Source organism: Anastrepha obliqua, chromosome 3 (genome assembly GCF_027943255.1).
Source record: "Anastrepha obliqua isolate idAnaObli1 chromosome 3, idAnaObli1_1.0, whole genome shotgun sequence".
Classification (NCBI taxonomy): Eukaryota; Metazoa; Arthropoda; class Insecta; order Diptera; family Tephritidae; genus Anastrepha; species Anastrepha obliqua.
Genome location: NC_072894.1, coordinates 65,880,991 through 65,900,088, shown reverse-complemented (window position 1 = coordinate 65,900,088; position 19,098 = coordinate 65,880,991). Strand labels below are relative to the sequence as shown.

The following is a 19,098-nucleotide window of genomic DNA, read 5'->3' as shown; positions in this document are numbered from 1 at the left end:
GAATACGTTGATATTATACTTAAAAGGGTTGTAGATCAAGTACTTCGGTGAAAACCACTGGCTGAGAAGAGCAGTCTTGTGGTTTTCTCTCTAAACAGCGGCGGTCTGCTCCTGGGCAAGCGAGTCTGTAGTCAGGTCCGCGACATAAAAACATTGACTCCCAGAACAAGCGGCAAGGCCTTTCTGATCACAAGTAGATCGGTGATTATTGAAACAGCTGTTGGAGATAACAAAGTGGCACTTCTCTTTACTTTACTTTGAGCCCTTTCTATAGCAGCAATTTATCTTCAGTTCCTCAGCAGTCATAATTTCCAAAAATCAGTTATACAAAATAATTGATCACACCTGCAATAGGAATCATTAATGCCATTTCAGAAGATGGGTCAGTGGAGACGAATGGTGACAAGCTATAGAGCTCCATATTCTGCTTTTAGTCAAAAGGCGGGATATCGCTTCAAAGATTACTGCAAATACGTGTATTGTAAAGAATTTGAACGAGAGAGGAAGCTGAACGGCATCTTGAAATATTTGAATGCAAGACTCTATATAATCTCTATAACTCCACGTCATGCTTAATTGCATCAACTAAGCTGGTTACAATCAACTCGCTCTCTTCACAAGTTTAAAATCTACAAGAAGACTTAAGGTCTTAAGTTTTTTAATCATGTCCTCGAATATCGAATTTACCATTGCCCTCTTTACCTACTTGTTGGTTCCTCTTGAACTAGTTGACTTCGGCTTACTTATATAATTTTTATTATAAATTGTATTTGGTGCTTACACTCTTTTTGGGTGTTTGGCCGAGCTCTTCTGCTATTTGTGGGGTGTGTCTTTCTGTTGTTTGACAAATGGAGCGGCATACCGTTTTAAACCAACTCCAAACGGCAGACTTTTTTTATAAGGAGCTTTTTCATTACAGAAATACACTGGAAGGTTTGCCATTTCCTGCGGCGAAAAAATCTTTCTTCATTCTCTTACGTTCTCCGAATTTCGAAAACTATCTCCGATAACTATCGATAGGAAACAAACCGCAGTTGCGTTGCCAGTTTCATGAATGATATTATAGATAGCGACTAGCAATTGACAGTTGTCAATTGAACTTGCTACATAATTAGTATTTTCTTGTATATGAAAGAGCTCAGGAAAATGTCCTCCAACTATGTATATCAATTGCTGCGGATAAGAACTGCAAAGTAAGTGGACGAATAAATCGTTAGCAAATTTTGCACTTATGTTATTACTTACGGCTGCCCTTGCAGTCGAGGAGCTCTGGTTTAGGTTGATTATAGCGGGTATGCTGAATGGCTCCTAAAAATTGGATAAGAATTTCGCACGTGTATTTCTGGTTTTTCTTTTGTTTTTTCTTCTTCTTCTTTATTTCTTTTGCTATATTGTCGCACTGAGCAGAATTGATTGAACTCAAGTTAAACTCAGGTTAAGATCACTTTACTATAGACTAGTGAAAGTTATTATCGTAAATTCAATTATCTGATTGTTTTGGAAACTTATGAAAAAATATCATTTTGTATCAACAAAATTTCAAAATTGTTGTTGGGAACGATACCCATAGACCATTAAGACGGCGTGCTGTCAATTATATGATCAACAAAAAGTATAAGCAGCGACAAGTATAAGTGAAGAACCACAACTGCGTGGCTTTATAAATGTACGATTACTTTTGGATTGTATGTAGTTCATTCACCGTCGGTAGAGTGGAACGCCAAGCAAAAACAGTGAAAATGAGAGTGGCACTTCGAATCCATTAATGAATGAATAGACTTGCTCTCCCAAGTTATCGCAGGCATGTTTTTACATATACATACATATGTATATTTTTACTGCATATGTATGCACCTCTACCATATATGTACGCTAACAGCATCTTCATGCGATCACAATTTTTACTCATGCAGCAGCTCCATTGCGGAGGCTAAATCGCGGCGCCAATCAATACGACATTTACGTGCATTACGACGTCAACTGTGGCGACGTGCGAGTGTAGCGCAATTGATTGCTGCTGACATACATGGCGCTACTTGGCGTGTGGACTGAATGTGCATACGAAAAGTAGAATCAAAATAAAAGCGCAAACGCAATGAGCCACTGCTTAAATAATTAGACAATTTTTTCCACGTACTATTTGGCCGATGGTGGGAAGAGCCTAAGTAGCTCAAATCAGAAGTGAGTGGGTAATTTTCATTGATAAATGCTAAGCAAATTGTGAATGAAATTGTTTAATAGACTTACCCGTTCTTCCTCGCGTATCATTTCCGCAATGCCCGGTTTAATTTCTAGATCATCCGCCAGAGAGGGCGTGTGATGGGGGCCATGTGTCGATGGAGGGCCTATTGTATGTGACATACCCATGGCACCTAAATCCATTTGTGCCGCTACGGCCGCCGCCATCGCAGCCGCTTGGGAGCCCAACGCAAATCGCGAGTCACTTACGCCACCGCTCTGCTCTGTACGCCCGCCAACAACACTACCAGCGCTGCCACCACCACTCATACTACCGGCCGTTGGTGTCATCTGCCCACTGATCAAGTTGGATTGGTGTGTGGGCGTTGCACTTGATGAGGCTGGCGATGTACGATGTGAGTGCTGGAGATGTGTTTGTTGTGATTGCGTTTGTCCCACATGATGAGCCTGTTGTTGGGGGTGCGCATGTTGTTGTTGTGACGATTGATGTGATAGATGTGGTGGGATGCCCGGTGGTGTACGCATTGGATGCAAAAGTGAAGGTGCTGGCGTCGTTGATGGTGAGGGCAATTCTAGATGAGCGGCGGTTTCGAGTAGAGTGGGGACTAGTCGTGCCGAGCTGCGGCTGGCTTGGGTAGTGCTCGAAGTTGCTGTACCAGTAACCGCTGACGTTGGCGGTGGCGGTGTTATCAATGTACAATCCTCACGATCTCTCTCTCGTTCCCGTTCACGTTCGGCGCGTTCAGCAGCAATAAGGCCACTCAATGGACTTGCTGGCGGATTGAAGACTACATCAGCTGAAGGCCAACGTCGCTTACGCACATTCCGCGCTTGTTGCTGCAGATTATGTTGTTGCGATTGATGTTGTTGCTGTTGGTGCGGTAAGTGTAGTGGTGAGAGACGTAACTCAAGATTACTGCTACCGCTGCCACCAATGGTGTCGCCGCTGATACTGGGTCCGCTAGCCGCAGTATTGAAATCCCAATCCGTGCGACCCAAACGTAAGTTTTTCTCAGTATCCAAAAAACGCTCTTCGCCCTCATCAGGATACTCCTTACGTTCACGTTTTAAACAAGGAGAACCACTTCCTCCCCCTCTTTTCGGCGAACTAGATTTGGAGGGAAAATGTAACTCTTTTAGTAAACGCTCTGCTGCTGCTTCTTCTGCGGAAACGCTTCCCGCGCTTACATCCGCAAGTCCGCGTACTTTCAGCATTTCAGCTATGCGCAAGAGCGGACCAATTTGATCTTGACTAACATTGATCTCACCGCGATACATGAACTCTACGATTGACTTCAGGTCACACCAGTTGACGTCCCTCATTATGACTATGGGATGCTGACAAGGGGTGTCAGAAAAGAGCATTTGAAAATAGGGCGAACAAGCGGAGAGGATCATTTTATGCGCCTTAATAGAGTGTCCGTCACAAGCTAACGTCACGTCGACAAACGATTCGGTTTGTAAAAGCTGATCAAAAACGCTCATCAGGTTGCTTTGGTAATTGTTCCAACGCAGGCAAAATTGTTGCGGCACTGTAACGGTGGAACCTGTCGACGAATGTGGCGAAATAGGCTGAGCATTACTTATAGCACTTGTACCACCGGGCGAGGTGATACGCCCAGCGATGGTTTCACCAACAGGCGTTGGTGTGCGAGTGATGGATGAGCATGCGGGCGGGCCGGGCGACTCCCCGCGCATTAACGGACTGCAACCAGTTGCCTTAGGATTTTGCTCGGCCGCCGCAATATTTTCATCTTTTTCGCCTGAGCCCGATACGGTTGCGGAAGTGTGTGATGGAGGTGGTGGTGTGAGCGGGCTACCAAGAAAACTTGGCAATACGGAAACGGGGCGTGCTGGCGGTGGCTGTGGAGATGCGGGCGATGAAAAAGACGTCGCGGACGAGGTGCGAGCTGCGATGGTGGCACGTTGTCGTGTCAACAGTGGGCTGGAAAGCAGCGAACGAAACGGTGATGAAGATGCCGCATTGTCAGTAGCCGTTAGAGGGCGCGAGCCGCTTTGAGGAGGTGGTGAATTGGAAGTCATATCGCAACTGTCGGTGGATGGTTAATGATCGTTTTGAGTTTAATTTTATCAGCGGTTGTGGTTGTTAGAACTGGAACCGTTTCTTGATTTATTCATTATGTGACGAATTGTTTGGATGCGGAAATACATTTAAATAATTTGGTTTTAACACAACCGCCGGCGTTTGTTTATTTTCGAGTCTTTTCTACTATTTAATAGCATTCACTCATATTTCGCACTCATCTTTACTCTCTTTCTATTTTAATTTTCTTAATATAATCTTTGTATCTTAAGTTTTTGTATTGAATAGAGAGTTTGTTGAAAAATATATCTAATTACGAGCTAATTTACTAAAGGAAAAAAACAAATTTTGTTAGATAAAAAAATTTAAGTAATAAATTGATTTGATGTTAAACTCTCAACTTGAGTGGAGTGCAAAAGTACAGAATATTATATAAGAGTAAGTCTAAGCAATTCCGTCCAACCTAGAGCTATCTTTTGGTTTAAATTAAAGTAGTGAATACTTTTTAGAGGATTCATTTAGACGCGAAATTGGAAATGTTAAAATAGTTAAAAGATTTTCTAGATTGAATTTATAGCTTTTGAAATTCAGCGATGTGAAAGTGCTTGTCCTAAAGGGGCGCACGATTCCTTAAAAGAACGATATTCTCAGCCTTAATATGGATAAAAACCCTGCCGACGGTTACATCAGCATTCCAGCTTGAACGATTTTTTTCAAATGTTTCATAAATGTGTAAAGAATTTCTGATATTTCCACGTTTAAAGGAATGCGTGTATCTCAATAACGACTTATTAAAACTCACCCAAGCATCCTGTTTATCGATTAATTCGTAAAATAATCCCAGTTACATTTTTGTACAAGACTCATTAAAATTCGATAAACTTATATCAAAATTTTTAACATTTTAATTAGAATTTCTAACTTTTTATTCATAATTTCGAGAGAAAAAAAATTGGGTACGCAGTTTTACATTTTTATTACTAAAAAGTGCAATTTTGAAATGACTTAAAATTCTCATTAATTTTTGCAAATTTCAAAGAAAAGTTTTAGTCAAAGAAAAAAGTTTTAAAAAATGAACTGGATTGTTTAGCAGCTTCAAACTTGTAATTTAATGCACTGAAATTTAATAAGCTCTAAAACTGTAAACCAAAAACTTTTCACGAAATTCTAATTAAACATTTCAATTAAACCGAACGCAACTAAATTAAATACCATATATCCATCCTGTATCCTCTGTCTAAGGCGCTGGACCATTTAAGGCATCCTTAGAAGAAATATTTTTAAAGAAAAATGTTGAGCGAGTGAATGCCAATCTGGTTGCAGATCTAACAAAAGTTGTATTACTGCAGTCTTACAAGTTACTGACGATATTAGGCTTAGGATGGATAAAAACCCTTTGAATTGTTTAATCCTTCTTGACCATTCTAAAGCTTTTGACACTGTTGATCATGACTTATTCTGTTTAAAGTTCAAAGAACTCCTTAATTTCTCGTCCCCCGTGTTAAATCTAGTCAAGTCGTATCTTTGTGAGTGTTCTAAGGCTATTTATGTTAAAAATTCTTTGTCGAGTTTTATGTCGGTAGTTAAAGAGTTTTATGTCCGTAGTCTCGGAAAGTTCTGCGCTTGGCCATCTATTCTCTGTTTTATATATTTATAACTTTTCTGAGGCATTTGTTCACTACGACAGTCATGTCTATGCTGATGACGCCCGATTGTATCTAGGTTGCTCCTTTGATACAATTAATGCAAGTAAATTTAATTTAAATAACGATCTAAGTGTAATTGATTGGTGGATGGTATTGTCCAGGTTCAAAATTCGCTGTGGTCACAAAACACTGTTTTTTCTAAAAGCGTTTTCGTCGACAGGCATTGGCAAATCTCTGAATGTATTTCTATCACGAAAAAATTCTTAAAAAAAACCATCTGTCATTTGGAGGCAACATAAAACTATAAGTCATTCTATTTGGGAGGAAAATTTCGTTAAACAATAATCAAATAAGAAACTAAATGTATTATATGTAATATTGCTGGATATATATGCGGTGAAAATCGTAAGCACATCGTCGAAAGCAAATTTCCGTATTTTTTTTCCTTGTTCGCTCCGCTCGGGAGCATAGGGCCGCGACAAGAGTAGTCTTGTGTTGGTTTCGTTAATCTATTTGATTTTCCATATACGCGATTAAAATTTATTTCATGCCTCTTGAAAACTTATTAAATCTGAGATGCCTTACCATGTTGCAAAAAATATTGATATGAAACGATACTCAGTATCTAAGGCATAGACTACATCACAACCAGTCAGTCAGATCACCTTAGCTTACAAGCGATAAATTTAAGCCATAAGCATGCCCATTTTTTGTTTTCATTATTCATCTTTAGAAAAGTCTCACACAAAAATTGAAAAATATTAAAAATTCTTTGCGTTTTAAAAACGTGCTTCGGAATTATTTGACCTTTATTATTAAGTATCTTTGCCTGCCTCTCGCATTTCGCATATTAGTTTACCTTTTTCCTTCTTACTATTTAACTTGTTTTCTCTTTCTCTTTCTTAGAAATAAGTTTTGGACTCAGAATTTAAATATATTGTAATCTACCTTGTATTCAATGGAGATATACCCCTAGCCATAGGTTGTTGTGTTGAATATATGTAAATAAATAAATAAGTAATTAAAAACTGTGAAATTGTAATTAAAAGTTTGTGGAACTGTTCTATAAAAGACTTTAAAAATAGTCCTCACTGAATAATTTGTTTAGATGCTATAGTTTTTTCGCTGTGCTAGTAAAATTACTTATACAAATGTATTATTTTTTGCTATTAGACATGTGCTAAAAAAAATGTCACTGTGTTAGAATACTTAAAGTACTCGGTTGCTAACTCCGCCATGACGCTGCCTCTTAAAGGTTGCCACATTGGCCGTTTTCTTTTTAAAAACGCTTTAAAACACCATTTCATATTTCAATTTTCCTTTAATAAAAAGAGTAGAACTTCCGAATAATTCTAGGCTGGCCCCTGAAGTGAGTGAAATTTCCGACGGTTTCGGCACCCATTTTAGCCATACTTAGGGTTGGAAAAAAAATGTATTGCCGATTTATGTTTCAAATGATTGATTACAAAAATAAAAAAATTTATTGCATTTACCATAGAAACTCGATTCTTGCACATTCTCGATACTTGCACATCTCGATACTTGCGCCACCATTTTTTTTTCATTGCGTACTCATTACTTGCGGCGTAAGATAATTTTTATCTCGACACTTCAAACATTTTTTGGTTGTTTCCTTCTCTTTTGCTCTTTTTATGTGAATAAAGCTCGGAGAAGTACCGTCGATGTCATTCTGGTAATGAGAGTGCCTAAAGAAGTTTGTTACGCGTTCTGAACCCGGTCCAGGTAAAAGGCAAACTCTCAAGATTTATGAGTTTCCAAAAATGGAAAAGGCGTTGTTCAATTGGTTTGCGGATTTAAGGGCCAACAATTTATTTGTAATAGGACACTGTGATGTGGTAAAAGAGGAAACCAAGTTATTACATGACGAAATTCAGGAAAAAATCTGGAGGATTCCACGCTAGCAATGATTGTGTTAAAAAATTTAAAAAGAAAATAGAGTACGATGGCGCAAAATTTGCAGAGAAAAATTCTCAAATAAGATACCCAATTTTGGATAAATTTAACAAAGGAATTATGGATTTAAGTTTGACAAAACAGCAGATATTCAATTCTGATCAGTGTTGCTTGTTTTGGAAGCTCTAACCCGATAAAAATCTTGTGCACTCAAAATAGACCTCAACTTCGGTGGGCATAAAATCAATAAGGTGGGAATGACGTTCCTTGCTTATATATACAAATGCTGCTGAAAATCATAAAGTAAAAATAATTGTTATTGGAAAACCGGAGAATCCGCGTTCATTAACAAGTTTTACTGGTATACGAGTATCGGTTGTGTACAAAGGAAATAAAAGTGCTTGAAAGATCTTAGCTTTATTTGAGGAATAGTTCCACCGAACATTTGTATGTTAATTTTTTGTTAAAACAAAAAATTCTGTTTTAATCAAAAATTGCTTAAATAAACAGGTAAAATAGTTCCTTTGTGCACAAAATTTTGCGGAAAGAGTATTTTTTCTTATTGATAATGCTCCATGCCATTCCAAAGAAGGCAATTTAAAGAGCTAAAATGGTCAAATTAGCGATGATGTTCTTTCCTCCAGACTGTGCGGCTCTACTACAGCCCATGGGTGAAAACGTTTTAAGGCTTACTAAATTGAACTACAAAAATTCCTCTTTGCTCACATTGTTGCTCGATGAGTCGCTGCGTAATATCGACCTGAAAAATGCAATATGATTTTTAGCAACTTTAAATCAATCAGCGTTTCAAAAACTGTGTGAAAAAGCGTCTGACTGGGATTGCGACGATATCACTCCTCTTTCGGAGTTACAAGTTCAGATAGCTGATGATGCATTAAATACTCAATTCACAGTAACTTCGTCGCTGGAAGTCGAACTATTGCAACAAGTCTCCCACTCTGAAATCGAGCAATCGATTGTTGAATCTCATTCGGAACCCACGGCTTTAAAATGAAGAGTACTGTAATGAAGACGACAAAACAGTCAAGGAAACAGTGAAGGAACTAACGACATATGAATAAAATTACATCGGAGGAGGCAATATCAGCATTCAATATATACTTGGATTGGGCAGAGCAAAACAACACTTGCTTAAACGATGTTGTGACGCTGCAGATGCTCATAAACGCGCAGAAGCAGTGTAGTACCAAACAATCGAGTTGAAAATTTCTTCAATTCAAATGAAACTTATCGTTTTAAAATGTATTAAATTAATTTAATAAAAACAAATGAATTTGTCTTGCTATCAGTAGAAAAATTATTTTAATTCACATGAAAAAAAACCTCAGTACTTGCGATAACCTCGACTCTTGCGCCGAGCCCGGTTTTCATTACATGTAAGGCTCGAGTTTCAACTGTGGTTACAAGATACTAATCGATTAATCGGCAGTTTCGACGATTTTTTTTTTTGTAATGTTAAAATAATGAAATAAATTGTTTTAAAATTTTTTTGTTGATATGAAAAAAATAGTTCACTTAAAACTTTTTATTCAAATATCTAAGTTTGCAAAAAAGATAATTTTGATAGCTTTTCGGTTGTCGATCTGCTTCGGCTTCCCGAAACTGTTTCCTCGAAAAAAGACGTTCCACGGGTACCGATGTATTAATCAAGGGTAAATAGCAGATAAAGTGGAAAAGTAGGGTTTGGAGAAGTGTTTAAGCTTTTTTTCTGCATTTGATAAAATTCGTATCTTTTACTCAAATTTTACTTCTCACAGGAGCCGTTTTGAACACGCACGTTGAATTTTACATAGACAGTGATGTGACTTTTAGAAATGGCTTCTTTTACTCACAAACAAAGTAGTTATATTTACAGATTTTGAGGCGAGATCTAGTACAAATTTTGGTATGAAGCATATGTTATCAAGGGCAGCATTTTTTAAATATTATAAATAAATTAATTTCATAATTAATAGATTAATCGGAACTGGCACTCCGATGTGTTTAAATCGCTTTCTGAAAAGTTGATTATTAAAATTCATTTGAGTAATCTTGCCATCTTTAGCAATACTGCATTTAGACCAGTGAAGCCTTTCCGAATCGCCAGTGTAACGTCGATCTCTAGCAATACCAAACAAATAAAACGAGTCCGTCATTTCGTAACTCATGTAAATGATATTTTTGTTGGGAAGTGCTGAAGCCAATTTTAGTTAATTTTAGGCCATAGATAGTAATCCAGGTAATCCAGGTTCTGTAATCGAAAAGCTCGATTATGTCTCCCTTTCAAAATCCATGCTAAACCGTCAACTTTCGCAAATAAGCAGGCGTATTGCCCTCCCTTTATATTAAAAATCCCATTTCTACTCATTTTTTGTTATTTTTGCTAAAGCGCGGTAAGCCCCCTTTTTACTTATTTTTTAAGTAAAATTTTCCTATGTTCACACGTACGTATGTATGTGTAGTGTGGGTCGAAGGGCTTGATCACTACCGAGCTACTTCTTCATTAACTATTAAAGTAATTTTTTCTTTGAACAAATTTTATTTGCTTCTCTTTGATAAGGTTCACTACTTTCCTAAGCGCTGACACACTTCACCTGTGCCATCACAAGCACACACGCACACATATACCTAGCTTAAACACCCTGTGCCCACATATATCTAATGTATGTATGCATGCATGAATGTTAGTATGTACGTTTTGGTAGTTGGGGCCAAGCGAAATGCCGCAACTTGAACGGAAGTACTTTTTTGAGCGTGTATGTGTGAGCGCGTTTTATTGCTTTACATGGGATAGCGCGTACTTGTGCTCATCACATGCACACACACGTACGCACACACATATGCAAACATAATTTATAATACACTCGCACATTTTAATGCTCATGATAATATTTTGGTGTAATACAGTGGTATGTGTGTGCGTGAGTGTGTTTATGTCACAGATGTTCAATGCAAAAATACACCGGAAAAAGCGCGATTACGCCATACAACCACATGCACACACTCGTTATTTTTTGTTTTTTTTATTTTTGTCAAACAATCACCGGCGCACAGCCAATGTGTTTTACTGTCACACACAACAAATAGTATTTGTATTACTTTTTCGCAGCGCGCATTGTAGAAATTTGTTACTCGCGTGGCACTCAGCTGAACTCAGCGCAACGTAAACACAACACAACTCAACTCAATTCGTTTCGATTCGAATCGACGCGACTCGACACTGTGCTGCGGTTTTCCCTTTGCCTGGCATTGCTGACTTAATAGCCGACTTACTGACTGGCTAGTTGGTTGGCTGGCTAGCCGGCTGACCGGTTGACTGGTTGGCGGCGCACACTGACACAGCTGGAAATGCCAGCGGCATAGCTAGTCGGCAAATGGATGCAAAATAATCTCAGCGTTCTAGTATTTGCTTTTCCACGATCTTATTGTTGCATTTGTTTTTATTTTTCTTTTTGTAGGTTTGCTTGATTGGCGGTTGATGACGCAGCTTAGTTAGGAGCGGACGGTAAGCGGCAATAGCAGCTGCGGCGACGGCGACAAGAATTTTCCGCACACGCCGATTTTTCACTTTTCCCGTTTACCGCTTCCACCGTATGTGCGTGTATGTATATACTTATATATATGTGTGAGTTTAGTGTTGTTAGTGGCGTTTAGCGCACAGCGTATAGCGTATGGCGTGTATCTCGTGTAGTGTGTCGTGAGCGTTTTGTGTTGTATTGGTTTTATGGTAGTATATTGAAATGACGTTCAACAACAAAGTCTTCTCAGCACGACTGTCTGAATTAGACTGAAATCGTTTCGCACATTATGTTACGGAAAAACTAAACTGAACTCAACTGAACCAAACTGAATGGCACTGAAATCGCAACAACTTTGACTGGGGGAAAATTTTCGCTGTCTGTTGCTGTTGTCTGCGCGCCACGGCCATACTACAAGTATACGTAAGTAACTACGTAAGTCAGTACGTATGTCATTTACATACCTAACTACACACAGTATGTTTGTATGTATGTGCAAATATTTTACCTCCGACTTGCCTTATTCCGTTTAGTTCCTGCGATTTTGGCGTTGCTGTTGCTGCTGCCGATGCCGATGCCACTCTTATCGTAGTTGTGTTCTTACCGCACATGTTGTTGTTGTTACTGCTATTGCGATTGCGATTGCCGCTGTTGGTCGTGAGGAGACGCTAAAAAGTTCAAATCAAATAGAGGCGAGACGACAAGGCGCACAGCACCACTGGCAGCACGGCAGCATTGTGGCACTCAGCCATCGAAGCAGTGAAGCTCCAAAGTAGTTGCTCGCCGCCTGCTTTTGCTTCGGCTTCTGCTACTACTACAGCTACTTTTCAATTCACATTTTGTTGCGCTTGCTTGGGAGTAGTCGCGTATGCGCGCACTCCTCCATCGACAGGCCAACATTCAGGCAGTCCAGCCCAACAAGCGCGTGTGGCACCTGAGTGTGTATGTTTTTGCACACTACCCTCCTGAGCAGAATGCTGCCGCGACGTGCCGTGGCTGTTATAGTAGTAGTTTGCGGCAACTACCAAATATGTAGTTGTATGCCACGTCGTTGCAAGTGCCTGTCCGTGCACGACCGAATCGTTGTTATTGTGTTGCAACAGCGTCGGCAAAGCATTGCCGGTATCGTTTGTAGTTGTTCTCGCCCATATGAGTTCTCGGCGACTCTTTCATCATCGTCGTCGTCGTCGTAGTCGTAGTCGTAGTCGTAATCGTCATCGTCATCGTCGTCGTCGGTGTTCTCGACATTGGCGTCGTCGAAGTCGTTGAAATCGTCATTGTTACCGTCGCTGCTGTCATAGTCCCTGTTGCTGTCGTACTAGTTGACGTTATTGTTGCAATTGCTCTTATTTCTGTTACGTTGTTGTCATAGTGTGTGTTGTTGCTATTAGGTTTTGTTGTTATAGTTTGGTTGGCAATAGCGTAAATGGCGAAATTTTGCGCGATTACCGGCGGCTTTCGCGTGTGGCTCTTTCTAATAGCAACAACAACATGAAGGAGAAAACTTCTCTAATAATTCTGACTTGTGGGTTTTAGTGGTTTTTGTTTCTACAACTTGTTCTGATGCTCGGATTTGTATATGATATTTTTGGAAGCCATTTTTGGAAAATAAAAAACCTTTGTAGAAAAAGCAAAACAGACGAATAAAAGTAAGTGTTTCACTTACAAACTCACTCACGGATATTCTATGCCTGCCTTAGATCCGTTGCTGCCCCATCATTTTAAAGTATAACAGTGAATCTAATGAACTAGAGTTCGAATTCGCGGCCTTGGGTTGTCGATCTGCAAGTTTTGAAGAATAGTTCAACATTAAGACCAGAAAATGATCTGCATTTCCTCGCTCTTCCTCAATTCCCATGCAGAATATGCTCGAATAAATGATGGCCTGCCATTTAGAACGTAAGTTTGAATCTAACCAGTTCTCAAAAAAGAGGAAGAAGTCATCTTAATATTAGACAGAAGATAAAACCTCCTAAGTGAAAATTGAACCCTATTGAATCTTATGAAAGGCTTCAAATCCGGAAAATAGAAGAGAGTAGAAGAGAGAATGGAAGAAAGAGATCTATGAAAATTGGAATGACATCCACTAGCAGCTTATCGGCTGTAAATACATTTCTCATATCAGTTTTCGATATTTGGCCGAAACCACTAACCCTGTCCGAACTGAGACTTCTCCGAGCCATTTTGAAATAGTAGAAAAGTTGATCTACCTTAGATACAGCGTTAATAAATTAAAATCCAGCACACTTTCAGCTTTAAAACAGAAGAGGAAATCACTCTTATCTACAAGTACTATATTGGATTAAGTATGCAAATGATAAATAAGATTTTCCGCCGCTGTTAATATATGGCGCTGAGGATTAGATGCTGTGAAGACTCTTTAAGCGATCGAGACAGAGGCTGACCGCCGCTCTTATAAGATTTATGAGGCAAAGACAAATAAAAATATTCGGTGCAGGGCCATTTTCCGGTAGCCGGAGAAATTGGAGTATCTTCGATGTGTTCGAGTCGAGTATTATTCTAAATGAAGCCAATTTGTTTTTTTTTCGTTTTGAAGAACACAGCTCTTATTTGGGAATTTCTTTTGTAAGTTTGGACAACTGTGTGATGTAGTGCGCTAGGATCAGGAAAGTGGTAGATATGAAACACCGATTCTTGCGCGGCAGGATTTCACATTTTTTGGTGCGCCACATTCTAGTGACATTGAATCTTTTTATTGCTTGCTAAGTAATCCGAACAAAACAACGCCAAATTTTTGTCCAGCAGCCAAAGTTTGTTGTTATAGTTTTTAAGATACTCGTAGGCACAGTGAAGATAACATCACACTCACCTTATAAATGTAATAACACCATTCTCTACATCCTGAAGAAAGAAGCAGCAAACTAACCACCCGCATCGCACTTAGCTCTCGAGTCTCTCCGGTTTGTTGGCAACAAAAGCGACAGTTGTAATAAATAGTCCATTTGGTGTGCTAGTAATCGGGCATTGTTTTTGTTGTAATAAAACGCAGTGCCGCTCAACAACAGGGTGCATCTAATACGGCCTATGAGAACAACAAAAACAACATCTAAGGCAACAAAAAGCGACTGCACTCGACTGCAGCTGAACTATTTCGCGAAGTGTTGCTCTGCTATCGCCGCTGGCATAAAGATAGCGCAGCGACTTCATCGCCTATTGTTCAAGGTGCTGCTGCTAAAGTTTGTACCGTTGCAGCCTTTTCGTTGCAAAGTATTGCAAGGCGCACAGCGACATATGTTTGTAGGTAGGCCTGAACCGCGTCCACACCAGCGATGCTTAGGCGCACGTTGTTGATTGGTGGCGCGGCAAGAGCTCACCTATATGTAGAACGCGCCCGCGCGCTACGCCAATCGAGCAACAACAGCAATAAAAATCCATTTATAGTTTCTTCACTACCACATACATATGTATGTACATAGGTACATAGGGTGCAAGCCTAATGGAATGTAACGCGAAGTTATGTCTAAACCATGCACCTACGACGCTGTTGCATACTCACGGTTATTCGCTATTTGCAGCAAATGATGACAACATGAACGAGTGCGTACTTTCTATGCGAGCGAGCGAACCCTTTTCCCATCTAAAGGAATTTGCTCATATGCATATGAACACTTGCATATTTCATATATGTATGCGTATGTGTATGTGTGCGCCTCGCATCAATGCCGGTAGTGATTACGCTCACTACCACCGCATAATCATTCTTCTTCATACGCGCAACGCAACGATTAGCAACCCCACGTTTGAAGCACACATCGCCTCCTTCGACGCTGCCACTAATCGTCGCTCAACAGCACCATCTCTAAGTACAACGGCAACGAATATGCGAGTATGACTGCTCACGACCACCTTCTCAATCCCATTCCTACCCCTGTCTTTCATCGCTAAATCACCGGCTTTTGCTTTGTGAGCATTCGTTGCCTCGTTTTGCTACTGCCCAAAAATTTCACGTTTTTGGTGCTCTCCTCTTTTTTGGGGCAGCGTCTGCGTTCTTGAGTGCGCTGTGACAGCAGGACCATCGCAAGCCATGGTATGACCCTGCTCACCTCTTCATTGGTCTCACCAACTCATACATTTGTTGGTGCGTCCAGCCAATTTTCGATGTTTCTGTAATTTTCTCAATTGCTCTTCTCATTGTTTCTGCTTGTAGCCGTAGGTTTGCGTTGCTCGTATGTAGGCCTGATTTGTCTCTCCTATTTCTTTTATTACTCACACCCAACCCCATGGCGATAGTGCATTTTCGCCGATGGTACAACTGACATATATACATACATATTTTGCAAGTGTATATATTTATTTATGTCGTATATACATACTTGTATGTGAACATTTCATTTCCGGCACCGCAAAAGTTTTGTGGAAGGTGCAAAGATTGTGTTGTTGTGTAACGTTAACGGAAGAAGGGACAGCGTAGGTACATACATAGTTTCGAGTGAAGTTTCAGACTTTTGGGGTGTTGGACGACGAAATGGATTTCTTCAAATTACAGTCTGATTCCCGAGATGATGGTCAATTCTTAATGATTTCATTTATTGAAAAAATATTCAGAATAGTTCAAATAAAAAGGGCCTTGTGATGAAATTTATAATTTTATAATTTATTTCTTCGATTATTAATCTCAAATTCCTCTGCATAATTATTTTATTTTTATCTTTTTTAGGTGAACCTATCCTGGATTATGAAATAACTATTTTTTTTAACTAGCCAAAGGCTAAACAGAGAGAGCTACATGCATGCCTTAGATTAGGCATTAGAATAGGCTAACTTAGTTGATCAAGGGTTATCTCTTATAGGCCAGAACTGTGAGTGTTCCGAGTGTCCACAGAGTATTGTATCCAAGGGCAATCAGGTTGTAACATTCATAACATTGAACATTCAGATAAAATTCGTATGGTTAAAAATGTGTCCAAACTCGTATACTATACTTATTTAAGGAGATGTAATTAAGAGCGAACGAGAATTTTTAATTTCCTAATGCTTAAACTAGGAAATCTAGGAAAGAGCTTCATGCTTATTCGCTGATATGTAGCCGAAATTTTATAAACAGATTGAGAATTAGGTACAAATTGCACAATTTTTTAGGAAACAAAAATATATAATGTTCCCATATTACTTATGTTATAAGATTAGCCTGTGTGCTTCGTATTTTTTTACATTTTCTCACAACTTTCTGATTACCCTGCCATCCACCTCATTTCCAATCACCTACCACCAAATGCACCTTCCATAATCCTTTCACTACTACTACCCATTACACTAGCGCATCAGCATGTGCCTCTGAATCGCGGAGAAACGCACATTTACAAATCATAAGAAAAATGCAGTGAGCATTATTTTTTCTCAATTGCCTATGTTCGTAATCAAGAGGGTGCATGTTTGTGTGAATGTGGGTATGTCAGCTCTCTTGTACGAGTATTTTGATAATTGGTTCCGTTTGGTGCCGCTGCCAACGTCGCTGCACGCGACATCAAAATCTTTTCATTACAGCATACGAGTGGGCGCATGCATACACGTACGATAGGTGTGCTCTCTCACTTAAAGTGCTAAACAACATTGCATTCGCTCAGTCGACAGCTACACAGCAGGTAAACAAAGCAAACACAAACACATTTCGTATGCATTTCCATAGACAACGTGTGGAAACGAAACAGGTACAAGTGCGGCACATGTGCTGGGAACTCGCCGCACAAGAATTGAGCTTAAGAGATGGAAGTCTTCAAGTTACAACCGCACAATACGTTGAGTAATTTTTATTTTGCTGGTGCTCACCAATTGCTAACTCTTCCCTACTGGCAGGTTGCTCTTTTTGTATTGGTTACTAGTGGGTGTTAGAGCGGCGTTGAATATTTCGTTACGTACGTAGAAGAGTGCAGCCCTCTTGTGACTCCATAAGTTAAAGTGTTTTGAAAGCATAGTTTTCTCGCCTCTTAAATTTGCCTTACCTCAAACCAATACTCTTTCAACTGTTTCTCTTTTTTGATATTAGTTGAAATTTGTATAGCAAGGGAACTATGAAACGGTCAGTAGCCGGTATCTCAATTCCCCTCTTGAGGTTTGCTGTTGACTTTGGCTTACTCTTAATGTTTTTGCCAATTTTTTTGCCCAATTCTAGTATAGTTCGAGCCCCTACGAACATATACATTCATATATATATATATATGCATATTTTGTGCTTATACATACATATGTATATGTATATGTATGTATACAAAAACACATATATACAAACAGCACCCTGGCAATCTCATACCATTCGTATATTATGAGTATATGCGTGCAAATTAAAATTGCACGATTTGCTAGTTATTCTTGTTTTTGTATAATTTTTTTTTACTCTTTCCTTTTTATATGCACAAATAATAGCATACGCGCCTCCCCTTCAATAAGCCTATCCATTGGATTTTACCACTACATCAACTACTATTTACACTCGTACATACACAAGTACAGGTTTGATGCATGACCACTGCCATTTAAAATAATGTATATATTATATGCAAACTAATAGCAACAAAAACAGAAACAACAACGCCAACTAAATAATAACAACATGCAGTTGGCAGATTGATAATAAAAGTATCTACTATATTTTATTCCTCCGCACACTCGGCTGGTAAACGGTGAAAAAATAAATGAGTAAGTGAGATCGACGATGAAACGAAAGTTGTATAAATATGAACACATGTGTGTATATATGTACATATGTACTATGTCCATACATAGTATTGTACATACAGGCATGGTGCTACTATACATATATACACATATGCATGCACGATTTCTTTCAGCTGTGCATTGTGCTTTGATTAGTTGCAATAATTAAATTTTTATTTTTTGTGCTTTAGTCTGTACATACATGCGCAGTCAAATAATATAAATTCAAAGTTGAACATGTTAGACGATTTGGTAACAGAGTAAGACGCAAAGACAACTCCGGGAATTATTATTGGTCACACAACTAAAATGCTTCAAACACATTTACTTGTAAATACGTACAAGTGATGAAAGCTTTGTATTTATAAATCTGTGAGCGACCGCTGCGACTGCATTTTGGTTATAAAAGTTTTTATACATTTTTCTAATTTAATTTAACAAAAGTCAGCAAAAAATTTAATTGAATGAAATTATTGGATGATCGTTAATGACTGGTTGGGTATACCCACACATTGTGGGATAAAAGTGGTATGAGATAAAGGAGGGATTTCACGATTCTAAAATAGCAACTTTCACATGGGCGCTAATACAAACATAGTTGTAAGTTATGAATTAAAAAATGTTTAATGGCGAAATTTAGTTAGTCTCCTCCTATAAAAGACACATTAGTGACCGAAATTTCACAAAACATACATATATACAGCTGTTGACAGCTAATTAGAAACGACACTTATTTCAAAATAAAGTTTCCATTTTCCTTTTAAACACGTATTTGCATAACTTTTTACCAATTTTATTTAAACATATGATAAACTTAAAAACTAGTGGAAAACAATTTAATCGCAATTCTTTATTAAATATATATATATTATTTTAAAGCATGTGAAATGCACGATTTGGATAGGGCAACTAATTAGAAACAATAATGTATTATCAGATCAACATAAAGATTATGTTAGTATTTGGTTCCATAACCCTTTTGCTTCAACACTGCCTCACATCGATTGCGCATTGATGTAATGAGATTCTGACAGCGCGCCACAGGTATTGCTTGCCATGCCGTTTTTACTTCGGCAAAAAGGACATCCATATTTGGGATATTTGT

At 38.8% G+C, this 19,098-nt stretch overlaps 1 protein-coding gene across 1 annotated transcript; it reads right to left on the bottom strand.

Moving 5' to 3' along the window:
* Positions 1-1,976: 1,976 nt before the first annotated feature.
* LOC129242040 (protein bric-a-brac 1-like) lies at positions 1,977-4,242 on the bottom strand. The gene is made up of 2 exons (XM_054878600.1): positions 2,248-4,242; positions 1,977-2,048 (listed from the first exon to the last, which is right to left on the bottom strand). Exons 1-2 carry the CDS (start codon positions 4,240-4,242, stop codon positions 1,977-1,979), a joined length of 2,067 nt encoding a protein of 688 aa, XP_054734575.1.
* Positions 4,243-19,098: the final 14,856 nt, after the last annotated feature.

What these genes read in the sequence shown, in the direction of transcription:
- LOC129242040 (XM_054878600.1), bottom strand. Translation starts at nt 4,242, where the DNA reads ATGACTTCCAATTCACCACCTCCTCAAAGCGGCTCGCGCCCTCTAACG. An exon ending in TGATACGCGAGGAAGAACGG is followed by an intron (nt 2,049 to 2,247) that starts GTAAGTCTATTA and finishes ATGCACATTCAG; the next exon opens with TCCACACGCCAAGTAGCGCC.